General features: G+C 34.3%; 1 protein-coding gene across 12 annotated transcripts in view; it reads right to left on the bottom strand.

Moving 5' to 3' along the window:
• LOC114327524 (SH3 and multiple ankyrin repeat domains protein 2) overlaps nucleotides 1–23652 on the bottom strand; it is a 466023-nt gene that overhangs the window by 44778 nt on the left and 397593 nt on the right. For 7 of the 12 annotated variants that reach the window (XM_028276615.2, XM_028276550.2, XM_028276761.2 and 4 more), the window contains 6 exons: nucleotides 18433–18558; nucleotides 14157–14337; nucleotides 12256–12575; nucleotides 9228–9489; nucleotides 4190–4399; nucleotides 353–550 (listed from right to left, as the gene is read on the bottom strand). In XM_028276615.2, coding sequence (XP_028132416.2) covers nucleotides 353–550; nucleotides 4190–4399; nucleotides 9228–9489; nucleotides 12256–12575; nucleotides 14157–14337; nucleotides 18433–18558 — 1297 coding nt within the window. The remainder of the gene's footprint in view (nucleotides 1–352; nucleotides 551–4189; nucleotides 4400–9227; nucleotides 9490–12255; nucleotides 12576–14156; nucleotides 14338–18432; nucleotides 18559–23652) is intronic. The other 5 variants (XM_028276430.2, XM_028277043.2, XM_028276906.2 and 2 more) reach the window with 3 other exon arrangements.

Below are 23652 nucleotides of genomic sequence, written 5' to 3'. Positions count from 1 at the left end.
TTTTGCAATTCCGACCTTTTTTCGCAATTATATTAACAACAAATGAGTATATCAAACTTTGTAATACGTCATTTTAAAGCTTTTTCCATAATCTCGAAGATATTTGTACTAAAAAAATCATAAGTTTCACTGTTTTTTGTTGATTTGAAAAAAAAGGGGAAAATGCCATTTTTTGACACTTAATTGTTTATAAATAAAAATGGCCGCCAGATCCTACACAGAAAATAGTTACAATTTGCTCTTATAGGTATTACCTGTCGAAAAAACGCTTCAGTACCCTGTCTGTTCAAGTGTCATGGAAAAAACCTTATTACCTTGGACTAATACTAAAATAAAACAAATAGAATCTTACCTTCTATAATATCTCCTTCTCTTATGCTGATATGACCATCTTCTTTCGATGTGTAGGACTCTATGCAGACCACGGTGCTGCCAGGCATCCAGATGGTGCAGTTAGTCGTGTCCGAATTAGCGGTACCCACTCCGGAACTGTCGCTGATGATGTCGCTCGTGTCTCCCAGGCTTTTATCTGTAACACCCAGTGCGAACACTGAGTACCATCAAATCATTTGTAAAGGCACAAGGTTAATGGTATGTGGATGAGAAATGTGTCCAACAGAATATATGTTATTTTTGGAATTGTTTATTTAAACTTTAGGTTAAAGAGTTTACTATTTGGTTTTAAATTTTTTGGAAAAAAGTTTCATTAATGTTAGAAATAGTAGGTATGTACTGCTAATTCGGAATACAAAGTAGAAGCAGAATATATTTTTGCTCTCTTAGAGATAAATGTTATAAAAATGTCACCGACGAAATGTAATCACCGACGTGCCTTTTTTCTGTCACATACAATTTAATGCGTTAGAAAGAAATCGAAAAACTTTGACGCACTGAAAGATGATCATGAGAAATACTGTAACTGTATTTTTTACTGACGTTTATAACGTCTAATTTAAAATTATATATACAATTGGTGTAGAATGTAAACATACAACCCCGTGACGTCACGACGAGTTTTGGGGTGGCTTTTATGCTTTTTCTCATGAGGATTTTTCAGTGCGTCACAGTTTTTCGATTTCTTTCTAACGCATTAAATTGCATGTGACAGAAAAAAACGCACGTCGGTGATTACATTTCGTCGGTAACATTTATAACATTTATTGTAGTTGTCAATAGATGGCGCTATAATCGAAAAAAAAATTATTTACGAATTATATAATATATCTACGAATATAATCTGTTCAATTTATAAAACTATACAAATCAAAGAAATTACCATTTTATAAATGCAATAAACACAATTGATTTGATTTTATGCCAAATTGCAAATAAAATGTGACAACTGTCAGATTTAACTAATATGTCATGTCACTAAAATGTATATTATCACAGATTTACCTTTTTTTTATCATTTGTGAATTCGGATAGATTGATGATATTTTGGATAATCATCCCTACTTAGAATTAGAAATACACTCAAATATACTCAAAATAACAGAAAAGTAAAATTTCATTTTCTTCTTTATCCTTTTCAGCTTTTCCCTTTTCAGAGATCTCTGGTCTTTATTCTACTTCGTCACTCATTATTGTTCACCATGTCTTCTTCATTTAAACCTTTCTCTCTCAGTTCCTCTGCCACGCAGTCCTTCCATCTTCTTCTTGGTTTACCTCTATCTCTCTTTCCCTCAACTTCTAACAGTTCTACCCATCGTTCCACACATTCTCACCTCTAAGTGTTCTTCTTCTTCTTGATGTGCTTATCAAATATTCTGGACCTTGCGTTCTAAATATTTTTCCTTACGAGATGGCTTACAGATGGCCATGTCTGGATTAATTTGTAACTTTCGAAATTTGATGGTGGTAAGTACCGGTTCTTCTTCATTATTGGGCCTCCTCATTTGTGACTTGTTCAGTCCACGGGATTTCAAGTATTTAAAAGAATATACTATAATTTTTGTTAAAATTGAAATTTAATTCCCTATTTAAATATATACTATTTTTTAAATTTCGTACTGTGTTGTGTGAAAGATGAATTTGTAATGAATAATGATTTGGTTTGATTTAAAATTAGAAATTGGGCAAAAGAGAGAGGTCTAAGTGAGCCATTCCTGAATTAGAGCAAGTCTTATGTTAATTTAGAAAATTAACATTCAAGGATACATTCACTTATGCACATGCTATACATCAATCATAAAATGCAGTAGATTTTTATGGAAAATTTCCAAGAAAATATATTTTTTCGTTTATGTTACCTCCTTTTAAAAAACTGTTTTATCTATGGCAAGGAAATCTTTAAATTAGGGTTAGCTGTCGCTAACCCAAGGTTTATCATATTAGATTTTGGCCTCATTTAAATTTTCGTATTTCCCCTTATTGGGAGGAACTTCCAGAGCCTCATGCTGTATCACACATAAGATAACAACTGCAGCAGCATAGCAGATACCATGAAAAACTCAATAGCTGCCTGTACAATACTTAGTTTTTTTAATGTTCAATAAATACGATTAGATACTACTATTATCGGTTTGTAGCGTTCTCCGACGCCTTACGACTCCTAACCGCCATTCTTCTCTGTTTAACCATAGACCTGGAGGGATTTCTCTTTCCTCTAGTTATTCTTCAATCCCCTTCATTCAGCTTCTTCTCGGCCTTCGCCTTTTCCTCCTCCATTGTGGTGTCCACGCGAAAATCTGTTTAGGGATCGTGCCATCTGGCATTCTCTGTACATGGCCGTACCACAGTATATAGAGGTTCCACAGTAAAACTACTCCTCTGTCGGCGCTTTGATCTCAAGAAGTAATACCAGCAGTACGCAATTGGTAATTCACCAGTGGTGGATGCGGGTTTTCCCTGTTAAAATCAGTACATTTTTATGCGACTAGCAATGCCAGAGTGGGGCAAAAGCGACTAAGAACATTGCGCGGTCGCCATGTGCGACTACAGATTTTACTTCCAATTTTTCGGAGAGTGGTTCTACTGTCCCTCTTTATACTGTGGCCGTACCATATTAGTTGTTTTGTTTTTATGTCATCAATTATTGTATGTGTGACTCCTATCATTTCCCGTATTCTCTTATTTGGTATCCGATCTCTTCTTGATTTGCCTGCTGCTCTTCTCCAGAAGTCCATTTCTGTTACTAGTAGCATTTTCTTTGTTCTTTGTTTCACTGGCCAAACCTCACTGCCATATGTGATTACACTTTTAAGTATGGTATTGTATATGAGCTATTTGTTCGCTTTAGATATTGTTTGGTCCCACAGAATGCCGTTCATTATGGATATGGCTTTTCTACCCTGTGTGTTTCTGCCTTTTATAGCAGCATTCGAGTGTTTCATCTTGAGTTATCTTCATTCCCAGGTACTTGTATTCATCGCAGTGTTTAATTTCTACCCTATCGTCTAATGCTAATGTAATGGACTGACTTTCGCGTCATGTAACTCAAATCGTCACGATCCTGAGCAATTAGAATGTGGTCATTAGCGAAACATAAAGTGTATAGTATTGTCTCGTCATTGAGAGGGATTCCCATGCCATTACATTTTCTTTTCCACAGCTAAGTGCTCGTTCCACATAAATTTTGAAAAAGGTAGGCGAAATTCAGCAATCCTGCTTTAGTTCTTTCGTGACCGTAAATCTCTCAGACATCCTTGATGAAGTTTTAATTTTTGCAATCGTTCCATTTACAGACTTTTGACTGATTAAGATAAGACTTTTTACCTACACTTCGTATCTAGAAGACTAGAACTAGTCGAATTATTGTTACAGCGTCTAGTTTTGTATTGTACCCCTTGGTGGAATATTCTTTACTGTGCGTTGGTATATTATTTTATTATCTACTAAACTAAAAAGGGATAGTTCCCTGGGTTGGATGCATACGATATAGTTAAATAAACTCTAACATCAAAGTAAAACAACTTCTACGTAATAGGTATCATTATATAATATGAATCTCAATTGAATCTTCTTACAAGCCTTTTTGATGACGGGTAGACCTAGCAACACGCGTCAGAGGATGATAAAAGATTCGAATTGAATCAAAACGCAACCGTCCATATTTATTTTGATTCTTTACTGTGTTTCATTTAATGAGGTTATCACAGAGGTTTTACCTTTATATTAGATGAGTAATTCTTTACAAAATCAACTGCATTTTACGAATTATATACTTAAAAGATAAAATATACGTTACCTGTCACAATGCTGGCTGTATCAGTCTCATGTCCTGGCAGAGCGCTTCCCTCCGAGAGGCTGGAACTGGCTGAACTGAAAGGTGCTGAGGATCTGTCACTAGGACAAGGACTTGGAGGTAGGGCTAGGGTACTCATGGACGGTGCCCTGTTGAGCCATCCTATGGCAGATCTGCGCTTTGGATTATAACTAGGTGGACCGCGAAAAGGGACTGAAAGTAACACGTCTGACATCAAGGAGTGTGTGGATTATTAAATGAGGACAATCACTAGGGAGTTTTAAGGGTACATGAACAATTCTATACTATATATATCGCTAGTTTAATTTAGTATTAGTCGTCGTTGAGTGACCTTTTCTGAGTAACTACTCAATATACGCCCTTTTTTAATCAATGTTGAATACGTACGATACTTGACTTGCAGTGAAAGATCATTTTGCTTGGTTTGCTGGCTTGCATGGATCGTAAACCAACAAAATTTGATCTATTTTCTCTACCGTGCTACTAAATAGGCTATTTTTATAAGTACATAATATACTGACAGTTTGAGTAGAATTCTTTAAATGGTCACTCAAAAACGACGTGTTTATTAAATTTGATTTCTTTTTAGATATTTTAAATGAAAAATTTGTTAATGACCATTATGATATTATTGCTAAATTAAAAATGGTTTTCTATAGCTGTCCTGAAATCTAATATTTGGTTTAATATTCTTGTTTTCGCAGTGACAAGAGTATATAATTTTGTCTATCTCTCTTGATCTATAATGATCTATAAAGATCTGTACAGTCGAACCCGCTTATTGGAATAGCCTTCCTGCCAAAAAAAAGTATTCCTATAACAGGGATATTCTAATAACCGATCATATAAGCCTAGTAAAAACGTTTTGGGACCTCAAATTTCTATTCCTTAATCCGGGATATTCCTTTAACCGGTATTCTAATAAGCGGGTTCGACTGTATTCCATTCGTCTCTGCTCATAGTTGATATAACTAAACAAAAAAGATAAAATGCATGGTTATGATAGCAAATCTACTAAGATGTAAGTTGGAAGTGGGGGTCAGATAATAGAATGACTGATAGAGTTTAAATACCTAGGCATCACACTATCTAGTTACGGAAAGCTAGAAACAGAAGTGGAAGATCAACTGAATAGAACAAACAGAGCCGCATGTTACCTGAATGAAACATACTGGAAAAATAAAAATATAAAGAAATAAATAAAGGCAGAATTTACAAAACAGAGTGCCCGAATAGCTCAGGCGGTAGCATGTCTTCCACGCAGGTAGGTCGGGGTTCGAAACCCAGCGCTGGCGAGAACATCTAGACATTTTTAAATGTCTATAGGACCCAGGTCAACTCAGCCTGATTAAAAATGAGTACCTTGGGTAAGACCAGGGGGGTAATAATAGGCGGTTGAAGCGTAACACTGGTCCTGTTACCTTCCTTGTATACCGTAGGCCCTAGATATAGCAGACTCCCCTGCTATAATCCCAGAGCCGCATTAGCGGTATAAAACGGGAGAGTATTATTATTGTAGAATTTACAAAACAATCATCAGACCATACGTGGCAGAGACACGACTTGACAAAGGGAGAACAAAAAGGATAGTAGAATCAGTAGAGATGAAAACCCTTAGAAAAATTTATGGTAAGACACTATGGGATAGAGCTAAAAGTATAGATATACGACTGAGATGCAAAGTGGAGAATATCAAGGACTGTAAAACAAAGAGAAGAGTAGATTCGAACGATCACATAAGTAGAATGACAAAAAATAGAGTAACAAATACGGCAAGAGACAGTTCCATAATTGGAAGAGGATCAGTGGGAATACCATTCAAATATTTGTTACCAGTCAAGTTTTCGTGTATGAAAAATGGATCTATAAGTCTATTTTGGATAATTTCCATCCAAAAATTCAACTTTTTTTGGTTTAACTTTCTAACACGATTGGGCTTTCTAGCTGTCAAAGAAGCTGTTCAGTTAGTAGAATTTATTTGGTAAAAAGAAGAATAATATATGTATATTCTTATATCCTGAGCTTCCGTATATTTATAAGTAGGCTCTTCTCAAGAGTATTATAAACGCACAGTTAATCGTATTTCTTATATATTATTTTCATTTAATCACTGATTTTAATGCTGCTATCATACTCCGAGCAGCAGTTATGCAGCATTTTATGCAGCTATTTTGTATGTGGTGGGGATATTGACTGCGAAACCTATGGCTTTATTCGCTTAATCATAATTTCCTAAATCAGCTATTTCAAAAGAAGTAATATTAAAATTAGATGACAGAAACAATCAACAATTATCAAAAAAAAACATAATAATGAATAAAATTTTTAAAAAATATTAGCAACTTTTAAACAAAATTATTAATCCTTAAAAAAACATAATGGTCAACTTTTTTATTTAGGTTCTATAAAATTTTTATTTTATTTTTCTGAAATAAATATTTCGATGTTAGATCTACCGAATAGTATATCAAAATTCAGTAAAACATGCTTGTGAATAAAATTAATAAAATTTATATGATAATCGTAAAAATAAATTAATAGGTGGCATGCGGTTAAAAGAACATCAAACATTAAAATAATAAAGTGGGTTGATATGATAATTTTCTATATATGGATAGATAAAACGTTTTTTAAAAATTTCAAGTGATTTAGCTATTTTGTAATATTTTATTGATCACAGACTTGACAGATTTGAATATAATATACGGAATCATTTGAAATACGTTGAAGAACAAGACAAGAAAGAACACAATGATAAAACTGTGTAATACAATGGCTGCATCTACGAAAAAGATTTCTTAGAAGTGGAAAAGGCATTAAATAACTACTTAACCAAACTAACTAAATTCTAAAATTCTTTTTCTTTTCAACGTGTTTTCATCCACTACTGGACCGAGGCTTCCCCACGAGTTTTCCATTATTCTCTGTTTTGTGCTATTTGCTGCCAGTTTCTCCTTACTTTTGCTTCCTTTCCTCTACTATGACTGTATTCGCGTGGTCTCCAATTACAAAATTTCTTGTCCACCGTTCGTTATCTTGTCGTACTACGTGTCCTAAACAGCTCCATTTCATAGTTACATTGGCGTATATGTATTTTAGGAGTATTCTATATCAGGAAGCAATCCTTGTGTTTCCATTTCTTCTAATACGGCTCAGAGTTCTATATAATTGGGTGCTTTATTGTATTCCACAAATGACAAATGAAGAAGTTCATTCATATCCACTCATATTTTTAGTGAAAAATGCTATTTTATGGGTCCATAATCTCGGAAACAGTTCGTCGCCGAAGAGAGAAAGACGAACTTTGGTAAAACAAAAAATTTGATAATAAAGCAAAAGAACTTATATTATCATGAACAAAAGGCATTTTTAAGATATAAGTAGGTATTCCTAAAAATTTAATATCCAGAAAAGAGTTCGACAGGGATGTGTTTTGTGACCCTTGTATAATATAGGACCTACTGTGTGCACAAGCAAATATAAAAAGTCCATATTTTATGGTAGGGGAGCCCAAGCGGGGATTTTTGCAGTTACTCGAGCGCGTCAGATTAGCATATGAGGAGAAACCTGGTACCCTGCAGATGTACCTCTACCATATATTGGCTCTTAACACAGGTGAGTTCGTTAAGGGGGGCCCGAAAAAAAAACCTATCCTTAAAAAATCTCGAAATTGTGAGATTAAGATAAGGTCAATTAAGTAGGTACATGCAAAAGAGTGTATATTTCAAAAATCTGACGATTTGAGCCGGGCGTAAGGAAATGAGACATAAAAACAAAACAACTGGTATGGTACGGCCATGTACAGAGAATGCCAGATGACAGGATCCCTAAACAGATTTTGGCATGGACACCACAAGGGAGAAGAAAAAGAGGAAGGCCGAGAAGAAGCTGGAGTGAGGGAATTGAAAAAGAACTAGAGGAAAGAGAAATCCCTCCAGGTCTATGGTTAAACAGAGAAGAATGGCGGTTAGGAGTCGGAAGGCGTCGGAGAACGCTGTAAACCGATAGTAGTAGTAGTAAGGAAATGAGTGAGTCCCAACGTTTCACAAGAAAAAAGCAAATATTTCGCGAAGTGAATGACAGCTCGAAAAACTAAAAAATATGTGCTATATATTTTTTAAAAATCTATCGAATGGCACCAAACACGACCCCCCAGGGAGGTGGGGTGGGGGGTTACTTTAAAATCTTAAATAGGAGCCCCCATTTTTATTGCAGATTTGGACTCCTTACCTAAAAATAAGTAACTTTTATTCGAAACATTCTTTCGAATTATGGATAGATGGCGTTATAATCGGAAAAAACAATTGTTGGAAATGGAAAATTTACTTAAAAAAAGCGCTAAAATGGAAAACTTTATTTAACTTTTTTTGGTTTTAGGACCTAATCTTCACAACCCAATAGGTCCCCATAACGCTCGAGTGACTGCACATTTAGCATACTTTACTCCCCTACTATTAATCAGCTGATAAGAAATGAAGCCATAATTTTAAGCGTAAATTAACAAATTAAAGCATTATTAGAATAATAATAAAAGCAGCATAGAGATTAATTCGACCATTATCACAAGTGGGTAATTTCAATTATCTGGGGTGTGTTAAGGCTCTACCCGATAGATAAGAACAAAAAAGAATACAGAACAAAAGGCACATCATACACACAGAATTAACTAAGCAAATACAGAGACCAGGTAACAAATTCCCGAGCCCTTACGAATTAAAAAGAAGAAGAAGATTGTTAGACAGAAAAGTCCAAGGTAGCTGCAAACAAATGTAAGTTGACCAAACGTAGATTAGAACGATTACGAACGTTTAGTGAAGATGTGGTACTACTAGAATAATATTAATGATATTACTAAATATCTTTTGTATGTACCTACGTTTCATTGATTTTTACTCTAGTAATTTCATTAATTTTTTAAAAAACGTTTTAAAACACTTTCTGTCTCATGCAATACATGAAATCAACCATACATAACCCAGTCCAATTCGATCGCAGAACCATCTTACAACAACAAACTTACCAACATCTTCCTGCTTGTATTTTTGAATAATCTCAGCCAGCTCCATGTTCCCAGCGATGACAGCTACTTGACAAGGTGTCTGGTTAGCGTAGTTGAGAGCTTGCCTGTCTGCGCCTCGGAACAGCAACTGTCGAGCACATGATTCTTGGCCGTTGACTGCGCAAACGTGGAGCGGGGTATTCCCAGAGGCGTTTTGAGCGTTCATGTCCGCTCCGTAAAAGAGGAGGTGTTCTAGGTGAGCCTGAAGACCAGTCCGACAAGCCTGAAAATACACAAATACAAAGTAAAGTAAATTTATATTGATGCTTTGGAAGACTCTAAAATGCAACCAAATAGTGCCGAAAGAAAAAATTTTAACATTGGTATCAAAAAAGCATAGAGACGTCAGAAAAAAATACCAAAACCTAAGATAAAAAGTCAAGCATAGGTGAGGAGCAGACTTTAAAATCGCACTTTGTCCATATTTTCTCATTTTGACTTAGAGGTGGCAGTGGATTCGTCAAAACATCATTTATTAATTTACATACTCCTAGACATGCTAAGCGTACTATTTCACGTATATTTTTGGCTTCAAAAATTACCTAGACAAACAAAACGCATTTTGTCTATTACCGAAAGACAAACAAGTTTCCCTTTTTTTATAATCAGTACAAGTAAACCAAAATGAAGATGCCAAAACAGTCTAAGGTCATGTCAGTGAGTGGAAATATAGCAAGAAATTCGAACAAATTTAAAAATACTTTTGCCCTGTATGGTATAGAAACGGGTTGTAAAGAAAAACAGCAAATTCAGGAAGTAGTTTTCTTTTGATGCATTGGAGAAGAAGTTTTGGATCAGTTTGAAATGAGGCTTTAATTTAACAGAAGTAGAAAAAGAGACGTATATTTGTTGATTAAAAGGTTTGTGGGAGATTTGTAATATTACAGAAGAATATTGAAAATTCAGTGGATTCAAAGGATTACCAACGTTGAAGTGATGGCGTTTAAATAAGGAGTTAGAAATTATGAACAATATAAAAACAAGAAAACTGGAATATTTGGGTTACATTACCAGAGGAGAAAAATATGAGTTGCTGAGAATTATTATGCAAGGAAGGATCCAAGGAAGAAGACGCATCTCCTGGCTGAGGAACCTTAGAGAATGGTTTAAGTGTAGTTCATTACAACTGTTCAGAGTAGCAGCCAACAAAGTGATCATAGCCATTATGATATTAAACCTCCCATAGGAGATGTTACTTTAAGAAGAAGAAGGGAACTTATTAAATAGAGTCATTTGGCAGTAGCATCACATAAACTCAATAGAAGAAAGCAGGAATCAGGTGAGAATTTTGATTATTTCTAGGTGATTTAAGAAGACTAGCCGCTGATTGTGATATTGGTACATTGAAAGACAGAGTAATTAAAGATCTAATAGTGATAGGAATTAAAGACAAGAAAACAAAAGACAGGTTATATTACAACTATTTCTATCTATCTATTGCCCTTCATTTGTCCAAACTTGCTGTCCATCTGGTCTCTGCGTATCTTTTTAGGTCATCCGACCATCTCGTCTGTGGTCTGCCCTTTCCTCTTTTATGGTCCCAATGTCTCCAGTTCGTTATCGCTTCATCCCATCTTCCGTCTTTTTAATGGCTATTGTGTCCTGCAAATTTCCATTTGAGAGTAGCTGCATGTTTGTTTACATCTTTTTCTTTGGGTTTATTTATGATCCATGTAGTTTTCTTTTTATCACTTAGCTTGAGACCCATCATCTACCTTTCCATTGCCCTTTGACTCTTGGCCAACTTTTCCATATTTTTCTTTGTTAAGGTCCATGTCTGTGCTCCATAATATACATATTATATATTATGTAACATATTATGTAAGTATCTACTGGTAGGACACATTGATCATATACTTTTGTGTGGAAGTATTGGGCATATTTCTGGTTTTTAAGGATATAGCTCATTTTTCCGAATGTCATCCATGCGAGTCTTATTCTCCTTTTTTTTCTGCTGTTTGATTTTCTTTACTCAGTTTCATTATTTGCCCTAGGTATATATGTACTCCTTGACTTTCTGTATTGTAGTTGTTCCTATTTGCATGGTTTCGTTGTCTTCTTCCTTGTCCAATTGTGTATACCTCGTTTGCTTCCTTGTCCAATTGTGTATACATACAACTATTTAGCAACTGAAAAAATTATTTTAAAAGAATGAGACCATGCATTCTGGCCATTTATTAATAAAGAGTTGTCCAGTTTGTTCAACTTACCAACCGAAATTCCAATAGAAAAGGAATGTTAATTTTGCAAAGAGACCAAAGAAATTTCCAAGAGACCATGAACCATAGACTCGAAAATATCTAGAAATGAGTTGCTTACATATTAACATCACTAATAAAAATGTTATCCATAATATATTAAAGCTATTTTTGCAAAACATGATAGGCCAGATATTATTCTTTCAGATGATGGTTCTCACTTCACCAATCGGTACATTCAAATATTTTTAAAGGATTGTCAAATTACTCACAAAACTAGTTCACCTAGATATCCACAGTCAAATGCATTTATTGAAAGATATGTGAACATCTACAAAAATATTGTGTTTGATCAAAAAGATAAGTAATACACCTATAAGTCATTGTATACCATCTCCTGGAGAGCTGTTATTTGGTCATAAGTTAAAAGGTTCTGTCCGTGTAAATGATTCTCATCCAAAATTTAATGTTGAAAATGTAAAACGTCTACAAAGTGAATCAGATGAAAAGTGAAACTGAACCAGCGGACTCAATGCTTGTAAATTCGCCTAGGGGGAAAAGAGTTAAATGGATGTAAGGAATAAATACATTTGGAAATGGCAGCCATCTTTTGATATTTCAAACACACTTAAACCTTGACCTAAAAAGGATATTATGTTGTAAAATAATATGCATTGTATTCCTATACAGGCAAGCTTACAAAAAATTTAAATCTGTTTAAAGTGTCATCTAAAAAGTTTTGTATGGCTTTTCATAAAAAGGGAAAAACTAAGTAGAATTAGTGTGTTTACCTGGTGCACCTCCTGCCAACCTTGCGCATCTTGAGCTCCTGTTGTAGCATGATCGTGCAGCAAAGTTTCTGTAAAAGTTGGATCTACAACTAAGGTAATGGTGTAGTAAAGGGGAGTCAGTCCTTTATTGTCTTTATAATTCGGTGAGGCTCCTAATTCTAATAGAGTTTTTAAGGCTTCTAAACTTCGATGTTCTACGGCACGGTGTAAAGCTGTCGAACCGTCTTTTTTCCTGTAGTCCAGTAAAGCACCACCGTTTACTAATGCCATAAGGACTTTAGCGGGCTTCTTAATGCCTGTTGCTATGGTCAGTGGAGTTTCTAAAAAAATAAACATATAAAGACTGCTGTATCACATTTTTCTTAATGTCTGAAAGTACAAGGTGTCTCTAAAAAGTCTAACTAATCTATTTAATAAAATATACCGGCCATAGCACTGATAAATGGTTAAAATCTATCTGTTTACCCTTACCCAAGAAAAATAATCCTAAATCTTGCGATGAATACCGGCGAATTAGCATTATGAGACACACTTTAAAAATACTACTCAAAGTTATTCAACAGTATATAAAAAATGTGAAGAATAATAATTAGACAACACAAAATTTGGATTTGGAGGTGGAATGGGAACAAGAGAGGCATCGTGCGCAATGACGGTACTATTACAAAAATGCAGGTAATGTAATAAAAACGTTATCAAAACCACAATCATATGCTATATAGATTTCCAAAAAGCGTTTGACAGAGTTCAACAATTCAACATGGTAAAACTCATGCATGCCTTGAAACACATACACCTAGATACCAAGGAATTTAATAAACAATCTATACTACAATCAAACAGCGGTCGTACCGTTGGAAGATAGTGAGAAAACCCAAGTAGATATTCAAAGAGGAGTCATACAGGGATGCGTGCTGTCCCAACAATTATTAATGTGTACCCTCAACTAATATTTCAGGAGGCACGATGGGGAATAACTGAAGGTGTCAGGATTGGAGGAAGCATCATTTATAATATAAGATTTGCACACAATACCGCAATCATGGCAGAGAATATAAACGATTTAAAAATTCTTTTAGAAATCGTTAACAAAGAAAGCAAAAAGATGGGTCTAACAATGAATATAGATAAACTCAAATACACGGTAATCTGGAAAACCCCTGTTGAAAACATACATCTGACATTGGAGGGTAAACCGTTAGAGAGGGTCGACAAGTATAAATACCTTGGAGAAATTATACACTCAAAGTTATATCAATATGAGGAGATAACGGTCAGAAGAGAAATATATCTCGAAATTATAAAATATATATAAAGTCAATGTTTACAAAATATGAAATTGAGTGTGGCTATTAGATTGAGGTTCGTCTAATGTTATGTTTGGTAGCAACGACTATATGGGGGCATTCGAAATGTGGCTATATAGGCGTATTCTGAACATTTCTTGGACTATAAAAGTCTCAAACGAAGAAGTGGTCAAACGAATTGGACATGGCAGAAAGCTTATAAACACATACTTCGAAATGATCAATATTCTCTGCTACACGTCGTCATGCAAGGAAGAGTACAGGAAAGAAAGAAGAAATCTTGGCTGAGAAATATGGTTATCAAAAATTGGACTAATCTCAATATTGAACAGATATTTTACATTGCAAAAGATAAAGAACCGTTTAGGAAGTGATGGCCAACCTTTTTTAGAAGATAATAAAAGGAAGAAGAAGTAGTGCAGTAAGTAGTAGTGAAGAGATCTGGAAGCTCAGGACACTGAGATCTGTTTGATATCTTTCATTTTTACGCTTGGTTTAGGCTTACATTATGAACTAAGTAATAGTACGTAACACGAATCAAAGACATAATGCTTCACTGTAACAAGTAAATATAAGGAAATTTATAAAACTCACCTCCTGTTTCCTGGCAGTGAAAATTAGGATCTAAACCCTTAGAGCATATTTTGGTAATTTTTTCCACTTGCCCGTTTTGAACGTAGTCTATAAAACGACGTAGATTTGCCCTTGTATGCAAGCTTTTCAGCTGCTTCTCATCGAGAGACATCATTTTGTAGACTCTTCTCTTGTATTTTAGCTAAAACATAAAATAACAAATATATCTACTTGGTAACGCAGACTGTCACACAGAAATATAAAAAAAATTGTATTTTGACTGGTAGATTAGAACCCAAAAAATGCGCGAAGAGTATAAATTACGTCAACGTAAGCTTTGTATGATCCATAGCTTAACAAATTTCTTTATTTTTTGTGGTATTTAGTTCCAAAATCTTGGACGAGTTCTTTATTCAATTAAATAACACACTAAATATAATTCACTAGAGAAAAAAATCAAAGAGTACTAATAACAGGAGACTAGAAGAACGCCAGTATAGGAAATGATATAAATAAAGAACATGCATGCATGGGAGAATACGGAGAAATGGAAAGAAATAGAAACGGAAATAGGATAATTCAATTCTGTATTGCCAATAATACGAAAATAGAAAACACCTTATGGAAAGAACAAATAAATCAAAGATATTTCTTCATAGCCGAGAAAAGAGGAGCAAGAATGCTCATAGATTACATAACATATTCACGAGATCTGTAAACGAAGATAACAGAAATAAACCTAATACGTGAAGCAGAAAACACGCAATGTAGATTAAGGCTGCTTACAAACGAACCACTTTTTGAAAGCGAAGTCAGCAACAAAAAGTCGAGCGTTTGTGGTTGTCTGTCGCTAATTGAAGTCGACATTTAACAAGAATGAAAACGCATTTTCTTTTCACACAGGCTTTTTTACGAAGGCACTACAACTTCTGTTGCCCGTGTGAAAAGGAAATGCGTTTTGCATTGTTGTTAAATGACAACTTCAAGTAGCGACTGACAACCACAAACGCTCGACTTTTTGCTGCCTACTTCAAATTCAAAAAGTGGTTCGTTTGTAAGCGGCCTAAGAAATTACTAGAAACATCAGATATCGTATTAGATAATATACACTATAAGCATTTATGAAGATAAACATAAGGAAACTCAATATAAACAGAATAAGGGACATCTACCACAATAAAAAATAGGATACTACAAAAATTCGAAAAAAAAATAAAAGGAAGGGCTCACTTGATGAAAAATAAAAAAAATGAAAGGAAGTAATATATAAATTAGCTAAAGAATCCTGTGGAATTCAGAAAATAATTAAATGGCAAAAACGAATCAGATGACGGACAGACCCAGTAATAGTGGCTATCACTGATAAAAAAGAAGCGTATAGAAGATACGTGCAAAGACGTGATTTAAGTGACAAAGTAACTATAGCAGTAAAATTAGAATTGCAAAAAGGAGTAAGATAGGCGAAATAAAAATCCTGGGAACCTTGGAAAAGTTTGGGCAAAGCTTAAATGAAGGTTATAAAAATGGCAATGGAGCCTTTTGGAATAAAATCAAAGCATTAACAAGGCAACAGAGAACATAAATAAACGGCATAAACGATTAAAATAACAAGATACTACATAAACCTTACGGGAAAATCGGGAAATGTTATTACATCTGTCAATTTAAATTAGAAGACGACACAAACACAAGACTAAACTCAAATGACATATCAAGTTCAAGAGACCAGGATATAGAGGATAGAGAAAGAAGAAGTTATCAAAGCAACAAAAAGAATTAAAAACAGAAAAGCTGGGGGAGAAGATGGAATAGAACCAAAAATGATGAAATGGATGGACGAGGAAGCCATAGACTGGTCCTGGATTATATATCAGGTTTGTTCTAACTGCGCAGTATCATGGAACGTATTATTTCGTTCCCATGGAACACATGGAACGTTAATTAGCTAGTAACGTGTTCGTTAAATGACGGTTCTTCGTCGTGTTGGAACAAACCTGTAATGAACCACTGATATATTGTTGTTGACTTTTATAACCCCATATTTATATTGTAATATTGTTGTCGTTTATAACCACAGTGATTCGGACGACATTAAATAAAAATAAAAAAACAAAACACCAAAAGATTGGAAAAATAATCTTATTTATCAGTTTGTAATAAAGGGGACAGAACAAACTGGGAGAACTATAGAGCAATGTATCTAGTACAAGCGCCATTTAAAGTATACCTATACTAAAATGACAAAGAATAAATTAAGAGCCGAAATTGAAAAAAAAAGAATGTGTGTGTACTTTGTACGCACGTAAGAAGTTATACTTCTATTATATGATTTCAACGAAATAAATATACTTTCAACATGTTATTTTGTATTTTATTTAAAGATTAAACTAATTTTTACTTACTACTTTCCAAAATTTTTTATTAAAACAATACCAAAAATAAAAAAATAGAAAACACACGGATTCGAACCGGGTACCTCTCGATCTCCGGTCACACGCTCTACCAATGAGCTATATTCCCTTTGCTTTGACAGGTTACAAGATTTCTCGTACATACTGACAAATTTAATAGACCAAGTGAAGTATACAAAAATACTTTAAATATACTTATTATTATTATAAAATATCTTATTCCCGAGGAAGACAAATCCAAAGACACAAAAATTATAATAAATATATTTACTAAAAACACTAATAATATATTCTTTTTACGCACACCTTATTTGCGCCACATAAAGATGTAGCGACTAATATCATACTGTCGGTGTGCGCATGCGCCAGGGAATGTAAAAATTCACCCTCGTGCCTAAAGAAGTATAACTTCAAAAAACAACGGTGTTCAGAAAATAGACAGAGAGAACGAGTAATAACAAATACTGAGAAACAGAATAGAAAGAAAAATGAAAGCAGGGGAGGATGGTATGGTATGGTACATCGGGACGGGGCCCACTTGTAAGCCCTTTGGTCCATTGTATCACCCCTATCTTACGGACCAGGTTCATAAGAACTTCGTCTTCGGCGTTTCTGAGGCCCAGGCTTCACCGAACTCTCATGTCTGTCAGAATCGGCAGAGGCTGCTAATCTGAGCTCCTAAGAAATACTTGAAATCTGTATTTGACGCAATAGCTAGAAAAATACTTAATAAATGTTTAAAACAACTAATACAAGTAGTAAAAACGAAAATACAAATCAGAGGCGGAAGATCAGAAGATTTTATCCTAGAAAGAGGAGTGAAACAAGGAGATAGCCTGAGCCCTCAACTATTTATAATAATCATGCATATATTAATAAAAAATACGACATCTAGAACGAGGATCCTCCAAACAACAGTTGGATACAACGACTTATCTCTATACAAATTGAAAAATTACTCTATGCAGATGATAATATAGTCTTTATAGCGGAAAATCACAACAGGATGTAAAAATTAGTAAACATATGGATAGAAGAGATAGAGAAGTTGAAGATGTTTGAACAAAAAAATGTATAGGGTACTAGATATTTTATAGTTTAGTATACAGTGCTAGTCAAAAGTCCGTACCCCCCCTTCGTATCGTTTGAACGGTTATACCTATAATGGTGAAATTTGAAGGGAGAAAATAAACGGACGTAAACTTCTTAACTAGTCATGACAGGTGACGTAATTATGACAGATGACTTTACAGCGCCACTGTGACAGATAATTTTAAAAGGGACCTTATAGCAAGTGATACCTCGTTTGAAAGGTATTGAAAATACCTATTCAGTCATACTACTTTTGTTTGAGTTTAAGCTAATTTTGATGAATAAATGAAATAAATATAAAATTGTAGTTTCGCATTTAATTAATAAAAATTCAAAATTCCGCATATGATTACTTGTCAAAAATGAACGTTGACGTTGACGTAATAGCTACTAAAGAATTGAAAAACGTCAACTTTTTGACAAAAAAACCATAGGCGGACATTTGATTTTTTATTAATTAAATGCGAAACTACAATATTATATTTATTTAATTTATTCACCAAGATCAAAATCAACTAAAACCCAAAAAAATTAGTTTGACTGAATAGGTATTTTGAATACCTTTCAAACGAGGTATCACTTGCCATAAGGTCCCATTTAAAATTATCGGTTACAGTGGCTCTGTAACGTCATCTGTCACTATTACGTGACCTGTTATGACTAGTTAAGAAGCTTACGTCCGTTTATTTCCTTTCTCCAAATTTCACTATTATAGGTATAACCGTTCAAAAGATACGAGGGGGGGGGGTACGGACTTTTGACTAGCACTGTATAAATAATTCAAAATGACTCACCTCTAGATATCCCACTGGACCATTAAATGGATAATCTCCCAGTCGTCGTTCCTCGTCAAGGAACTTCCCCGCTCTGCCGTTATCCGGAGGACAAAAAAGGCCATAATTGAAGCTTTCTTTCAGTTCCTAAAAATCAAAACACCAAATAAATCATTCAAGGTTCAAATATTTCACTTTCCTACCGAAATATATGTGTAATCTTTGAGCAGTTCAGTATCTCGGATCAGCTCAAAAGAAAAAACGTGCATTTCGATCAAATGATTAACTATAACTAGAACGACCACGTGAGTTCATTACCGAAATATTTAGGTTATTGTTTTCGACAGGTACAATACGTGTTAATATTGATAACATTGGTTAAATAATAGGTTTTTAATTATTTCGGGATTACCAGTTGTGAATAGTTTTATTTCGAAATGTATAAGCAGATGGGAAATATTTTGTTTCACAAAATACTAATATTTTGTCAGGTTTATGTAATTATTTTTTATATAGAAGCATGCAGTTCTTTGTTGGTTGGAAAATTCATCTAGTTCGTTTGACATGTTTAACACAGTGTTTTATATAGTTGAACTCATTCATCGGTTATCAAACCTGATAGGTATACAAAAACTGTGTTTATTTTACATGATGCCAAAAATACTGTTGGGTTGATGATATCAATATTTTTGGGAGAATGGAAAACGCTGTAAGATGGTCATATGTAGCACTAAAAAATCGACTACAAAAATGGGTTTAATAATCTTCTTTTTCTTCAGGTGCCATCTCCGCTACGGAGGTTGGCAATCATCATAGCTATTTTAATTTTTGAAGCAGTAGCTCTAAATAGTTGTTTTGAGCTGCATCCAAACCATTTTCGCAGGTTCTTCAGTCGTGAAATTTGTCTTCTTCCGATGCTTCTTCTGCCATCTATCTTTCCTTGCATTATGAGTAGCAGGATGCCATACTTCTCGCCCCGTATCAGATGTCCGAGATACTGTAGTTTTCTTTCTTTAATTGTAAGTTCAACTTCCTTCTCTTTACCTATTCTTCTTAGTACTTCGTTGTTCGTATCTCTATCTACCCAGGAAACCCTCATAATTCTTCTATAGGTCCACATTTCAAAGGCGTTAAGTCGTCTCATTGTCTCTACATTTAACGTCCATGATTCCACTCCATAGTATAGTACACTGTATACGTAACATTTTGTCAGGCGTACTTTAAGAGCTAATGTTAAATTTAATAATAAAAACCAACAAAACGAAGTAAATATGCAAATAAGAGCGAAACCACAAACCTTACGGCCACTTGTTATAGAAAACGACATCATCGAAGCAAATTAACCAATTTGTATATCTAGGACCGCTTGCTGACACTGAAAATAAACAACCGCAGAGATAAACCGCAGGCAGAGATTGCACGGTCGACAGGTGCTATTTTGGGCTCAATCTCCTTCTTAAATTCGAAATTTTATCGACAAATACAAAGGAAAAACTCTACCAACAATAATGCGCCCAATCATAACATATCGTTCAAGGACATGGAGTCTACCAAATAGTAATGAAAACATGTTAGGATGTTTCGAAAGGAAAGTACTATGGATCAGTGAATGGACAACCAACCAATTATGGAGAAGACGATATAACTTTGAACATCTGAGGTGGGTAGTGCATCTGAGGTGGGTAGTGTAATAGAGCAAACTGAACCAACTAGAAAAAGGAATACATGAAAATAAGCGCGAAACCACAAATATTACGGCCACTTGTTATAGAATAGATAACGACGTCATCGAAGCAGTTAACCAATTTATATATCTGGGAGCGCTTGTTGACACTGAAAATAAACAACCGCAGAGATAAATCATAGGCAGAGATTGCACGGCCGATAGGTGCTATTTTGGACTCAATCTCCTTCTTAAATTCGAAATTTTATCGACAAATACAAAGGAAAAACTCTACCAAACAATAATATGCCCAATCATAACATATCGTTCAAGGACCTGGAGTCTACTATGTTAGGATGTTTCGAAAGGAAAGTACCATGGAGCAGTGAATGGACAACCAACCGATTATGGAGAAGACGATATAGTCGAGGAAATGAAGCTGAAAAAATGGCAAAACCTCGCAATTTTTTCGTCCAGCATCGATTTGTACAAAAATTTGGGATTAAGCTCATTATACCCTCTAGTTCATTTTCTATATTGAGCCGTTGTACGTTTTTGGTTTTTTAAGAGTGAAAACTACCCCTAATTGTAAAAAATTATAAAATAACATTTTAAACTTTAATATTGTCAAAATTTGGTTCTTATTAGTTACATAATGATTGTTTTATGCTTTAAGATATACTATCATAATATTTCAACCCTTAGAACCACCCTTGTTGGAGCTATATATAAAAAAATTACTTATCCTAAAAGAATAATTTCGGCTTGCATCGATTTCCATAAAAATTTGGGATTAGGATCATCTCACCCTCTACTTCATATTTTATATCATGCTTAAGGGCGTTGATTATTTTTAGAGGTGTAAACTACCCCTTATTGTCAAAAATTATATAAACACATTGTAAACTTTAATATGGGTAAAATTTGGTTTTGATTGGTTAAATGATGATTGCTTTATACTTGAGGATATAATATCATAATATTTCAACCCTTAAAAAACCAACCTTAATAACATTACAGTTTTTATAAGTAGATATTTTAATAGATCTATACAGAAAAAAAAGTAGAACATTTATTTACACAAAAATACGAATTGACAAATATGTAAAAATACAAATACAAATAGTTTTTTAGTCATCTTCCAGTATACGAACCGGCTCTGAGGTATTATACATACATTGAAAATTATCCATAAGCGGACTCTCCGAATTTTTCGAAAAAAAATTCGTATTATAAACATAGCTCCTTCACTTTTGGCGATAAAAAGTTTTTTCAAAAATAACTTTGTAGGATTTTTGAAGAGTTATAAGACTGTGTAAACTAAATTGCGTAAGATCCCTTAGTTTTTAATTAGGGTGGGTTTAAAGGGCTCGAATAAGGGGGTGTTTGCTCGTAAATAGACGTTTTAAACAGCTTTATCTCGCTAACTGTTCACTGTAATGAAAATCTATGTATAAGGAAATTTTAGTTATTAAAAAGGTACAATTTAGTAATCCATAATTTTTTCGTATCTCCAGTATTTTTCGAGATATTTTGAAGTAAAAGGTGAAAAATGGGAAATTCCAAAAAATTAATTTTTCTTTAAACTCCAATTTTTCTAAAATTAGGCCATTGAAATCGGTCAAACTTCTTGGGTGTATTGACAATACAAATATAAAAGGAATTACAGAAAGGTGAAGACCAATTTTTAATTAGGAGGATAGTTAGGGGGTTGTTTTCACTGATTTTTTCATAGAGAAAAGCAGGTACCAACATTTTTTTGATCATAAGTCGCTTAATTTTCAGACAAGAAACTTTTTGTTATTATGTTTTGAAAGGCCTAACTATATACTTCAAAAAGGATTATTTAAGTTTTTCTCGAAAAATGCAAAGTTTTTCCGTTATTTTACTTTGAATATTTCAAATTATGCATTTGACGAAAAAAGCTAGCATTTAACATGCCATATCTCGGTTTATATTGGTCTTAAAGATAATACAGAAAAAGAATTTGGTTTGTATTACTAAAAGATACAATTTTGATACCTACAGTCTTTTTGATTAAATGCATATTTTTCGAGGTATTCTCAAAAAACCCTCTAGAAAAGTCGATTTTTTTCATCGAAAAACTGTTACTTTCAACCGCGAATAACTCGAAAAATATTAGTTTTACGAAGAAAATGTAAAGAACATTTTTTCTTAGAATTACTTTTGACATCGATTTAAATGGTTAAAATTTAATAAAAAATTTCCGCTCCCGAGATGGGGTGGCAACAACCCCCAAGGTTTTAGCGTACAGCGGCATGATATAGAAAATGATCCTTGGACTATTCCCTACCTTCTGTGCAAATTTCAAGTAAATCCATGCTGGACGAAAAAATTGCGAGCCAAAATGCTTCATTTCCTCGACTAATATAAGTTTGAACATCTGAGGTGGGTAGTGCATATAATAGAGCAAATAACCAACTAGAAAAAGGCTCCTTGATAGACTCATTGGTCAGAAAAGAAGAGGAAGGCCCCGAACAAGATTAGGGACGACTTCTTGAGGAGGTTGAGAGCTGAACACGGGTGTAAAGCCAGAATTATGATGAAGTTTTAGATGAGGTTCTTTAAATAATTATACATATATTTATAGTGTTATATAGATATACTCCTTTTTCCTTGAGGTAGCAAAACAGCTTACATATACCTGGGTGTAGAGATAACTAAGGACGGCAGCGAAGAGGAGGAAATACGGAAACGGTTAATGCTGCCTAACTAAGCATACTTCTCCAGTGTGTCACAGGAAGGCTTTCTGTAGCAGGTATTTGGATCCAAAAACATCCATAGGGAAGTAAAGATAAAAGTATCTATATAAAACTATTATGCGACCAATGACAACATATTTTATGGTAATAAAAACATGGATCATGACAGAAAAGACAATAAACCTTATCAATACTTTTGAAAGAAAGATAGTGTACTGAAAAGCATATTGGGACCCATCTGCGATAATTGATACACACTAGTGTATCAATATTACAAAGAACCTTCTTTAGAAAACTATGCAAAAATACAAAAATTGCGCTGGGCAAGACACCTTAAAAGAATTTATAATGACATAACACCTAGTAGAACGCTTAGTGGTACTATGGTGGGACTTCGGCCAGTAGGAAGACCAAGAATGGTAGAGATAGATGAAGGGAGAACCGATACTTGAGAGATATTGTGGGTGGATAACCAAGGGAGAGCAAGGGATAGAGATACTTGGTGGTGTATGTTGGGGGAAGGAGGCTATAGCACAAGAAGGGAGAGAGAGGAGATCCTCCTTTTTCATATTATTTTTTATAAATTCTGATTCTGATACTAAACTGTAACAAGAAGGTATAAAGACTGTCGTAATCCTTTGCCAAAAGACTGTGTCCTTATGCATAAATACAGTGTAGTGAGAATTTTTTGCCAATATTGATGTTATTGTCCTCAAATAATTTTGCTAACTTCGCTAATGGTTGTGGGAGTTGACGGAGGGGTGAACTAAGTAGGTCTTCAATCATGTAAGACGTCACTGCCTTTCTTAAGTTAAGTTAAAGGAGGAGGACACCTCTTGGTAAATTTAGTTCGGA

Source organism: Diabrotica virgifera, chromosome 1 (assembly GCF_917563875.1).
Source record: "Diabrotica virgifera virgifera chromosome 1, PGI_DIABVI_V3a".
In the NCBI taxonomy this organism is placed as follows: domain Eukaryota; kingdom Metazoa; phylum Arthropoda; class Insecta; order Coleoptera; family Chrysomelidae; genus Diabrotica; species Diabrotica virgifera.
The sequence above is the reverse complement of the archived record's forward strand: the minus strand, read 5'-3'. Positions and strand labels throughout refer to the sequence as shown.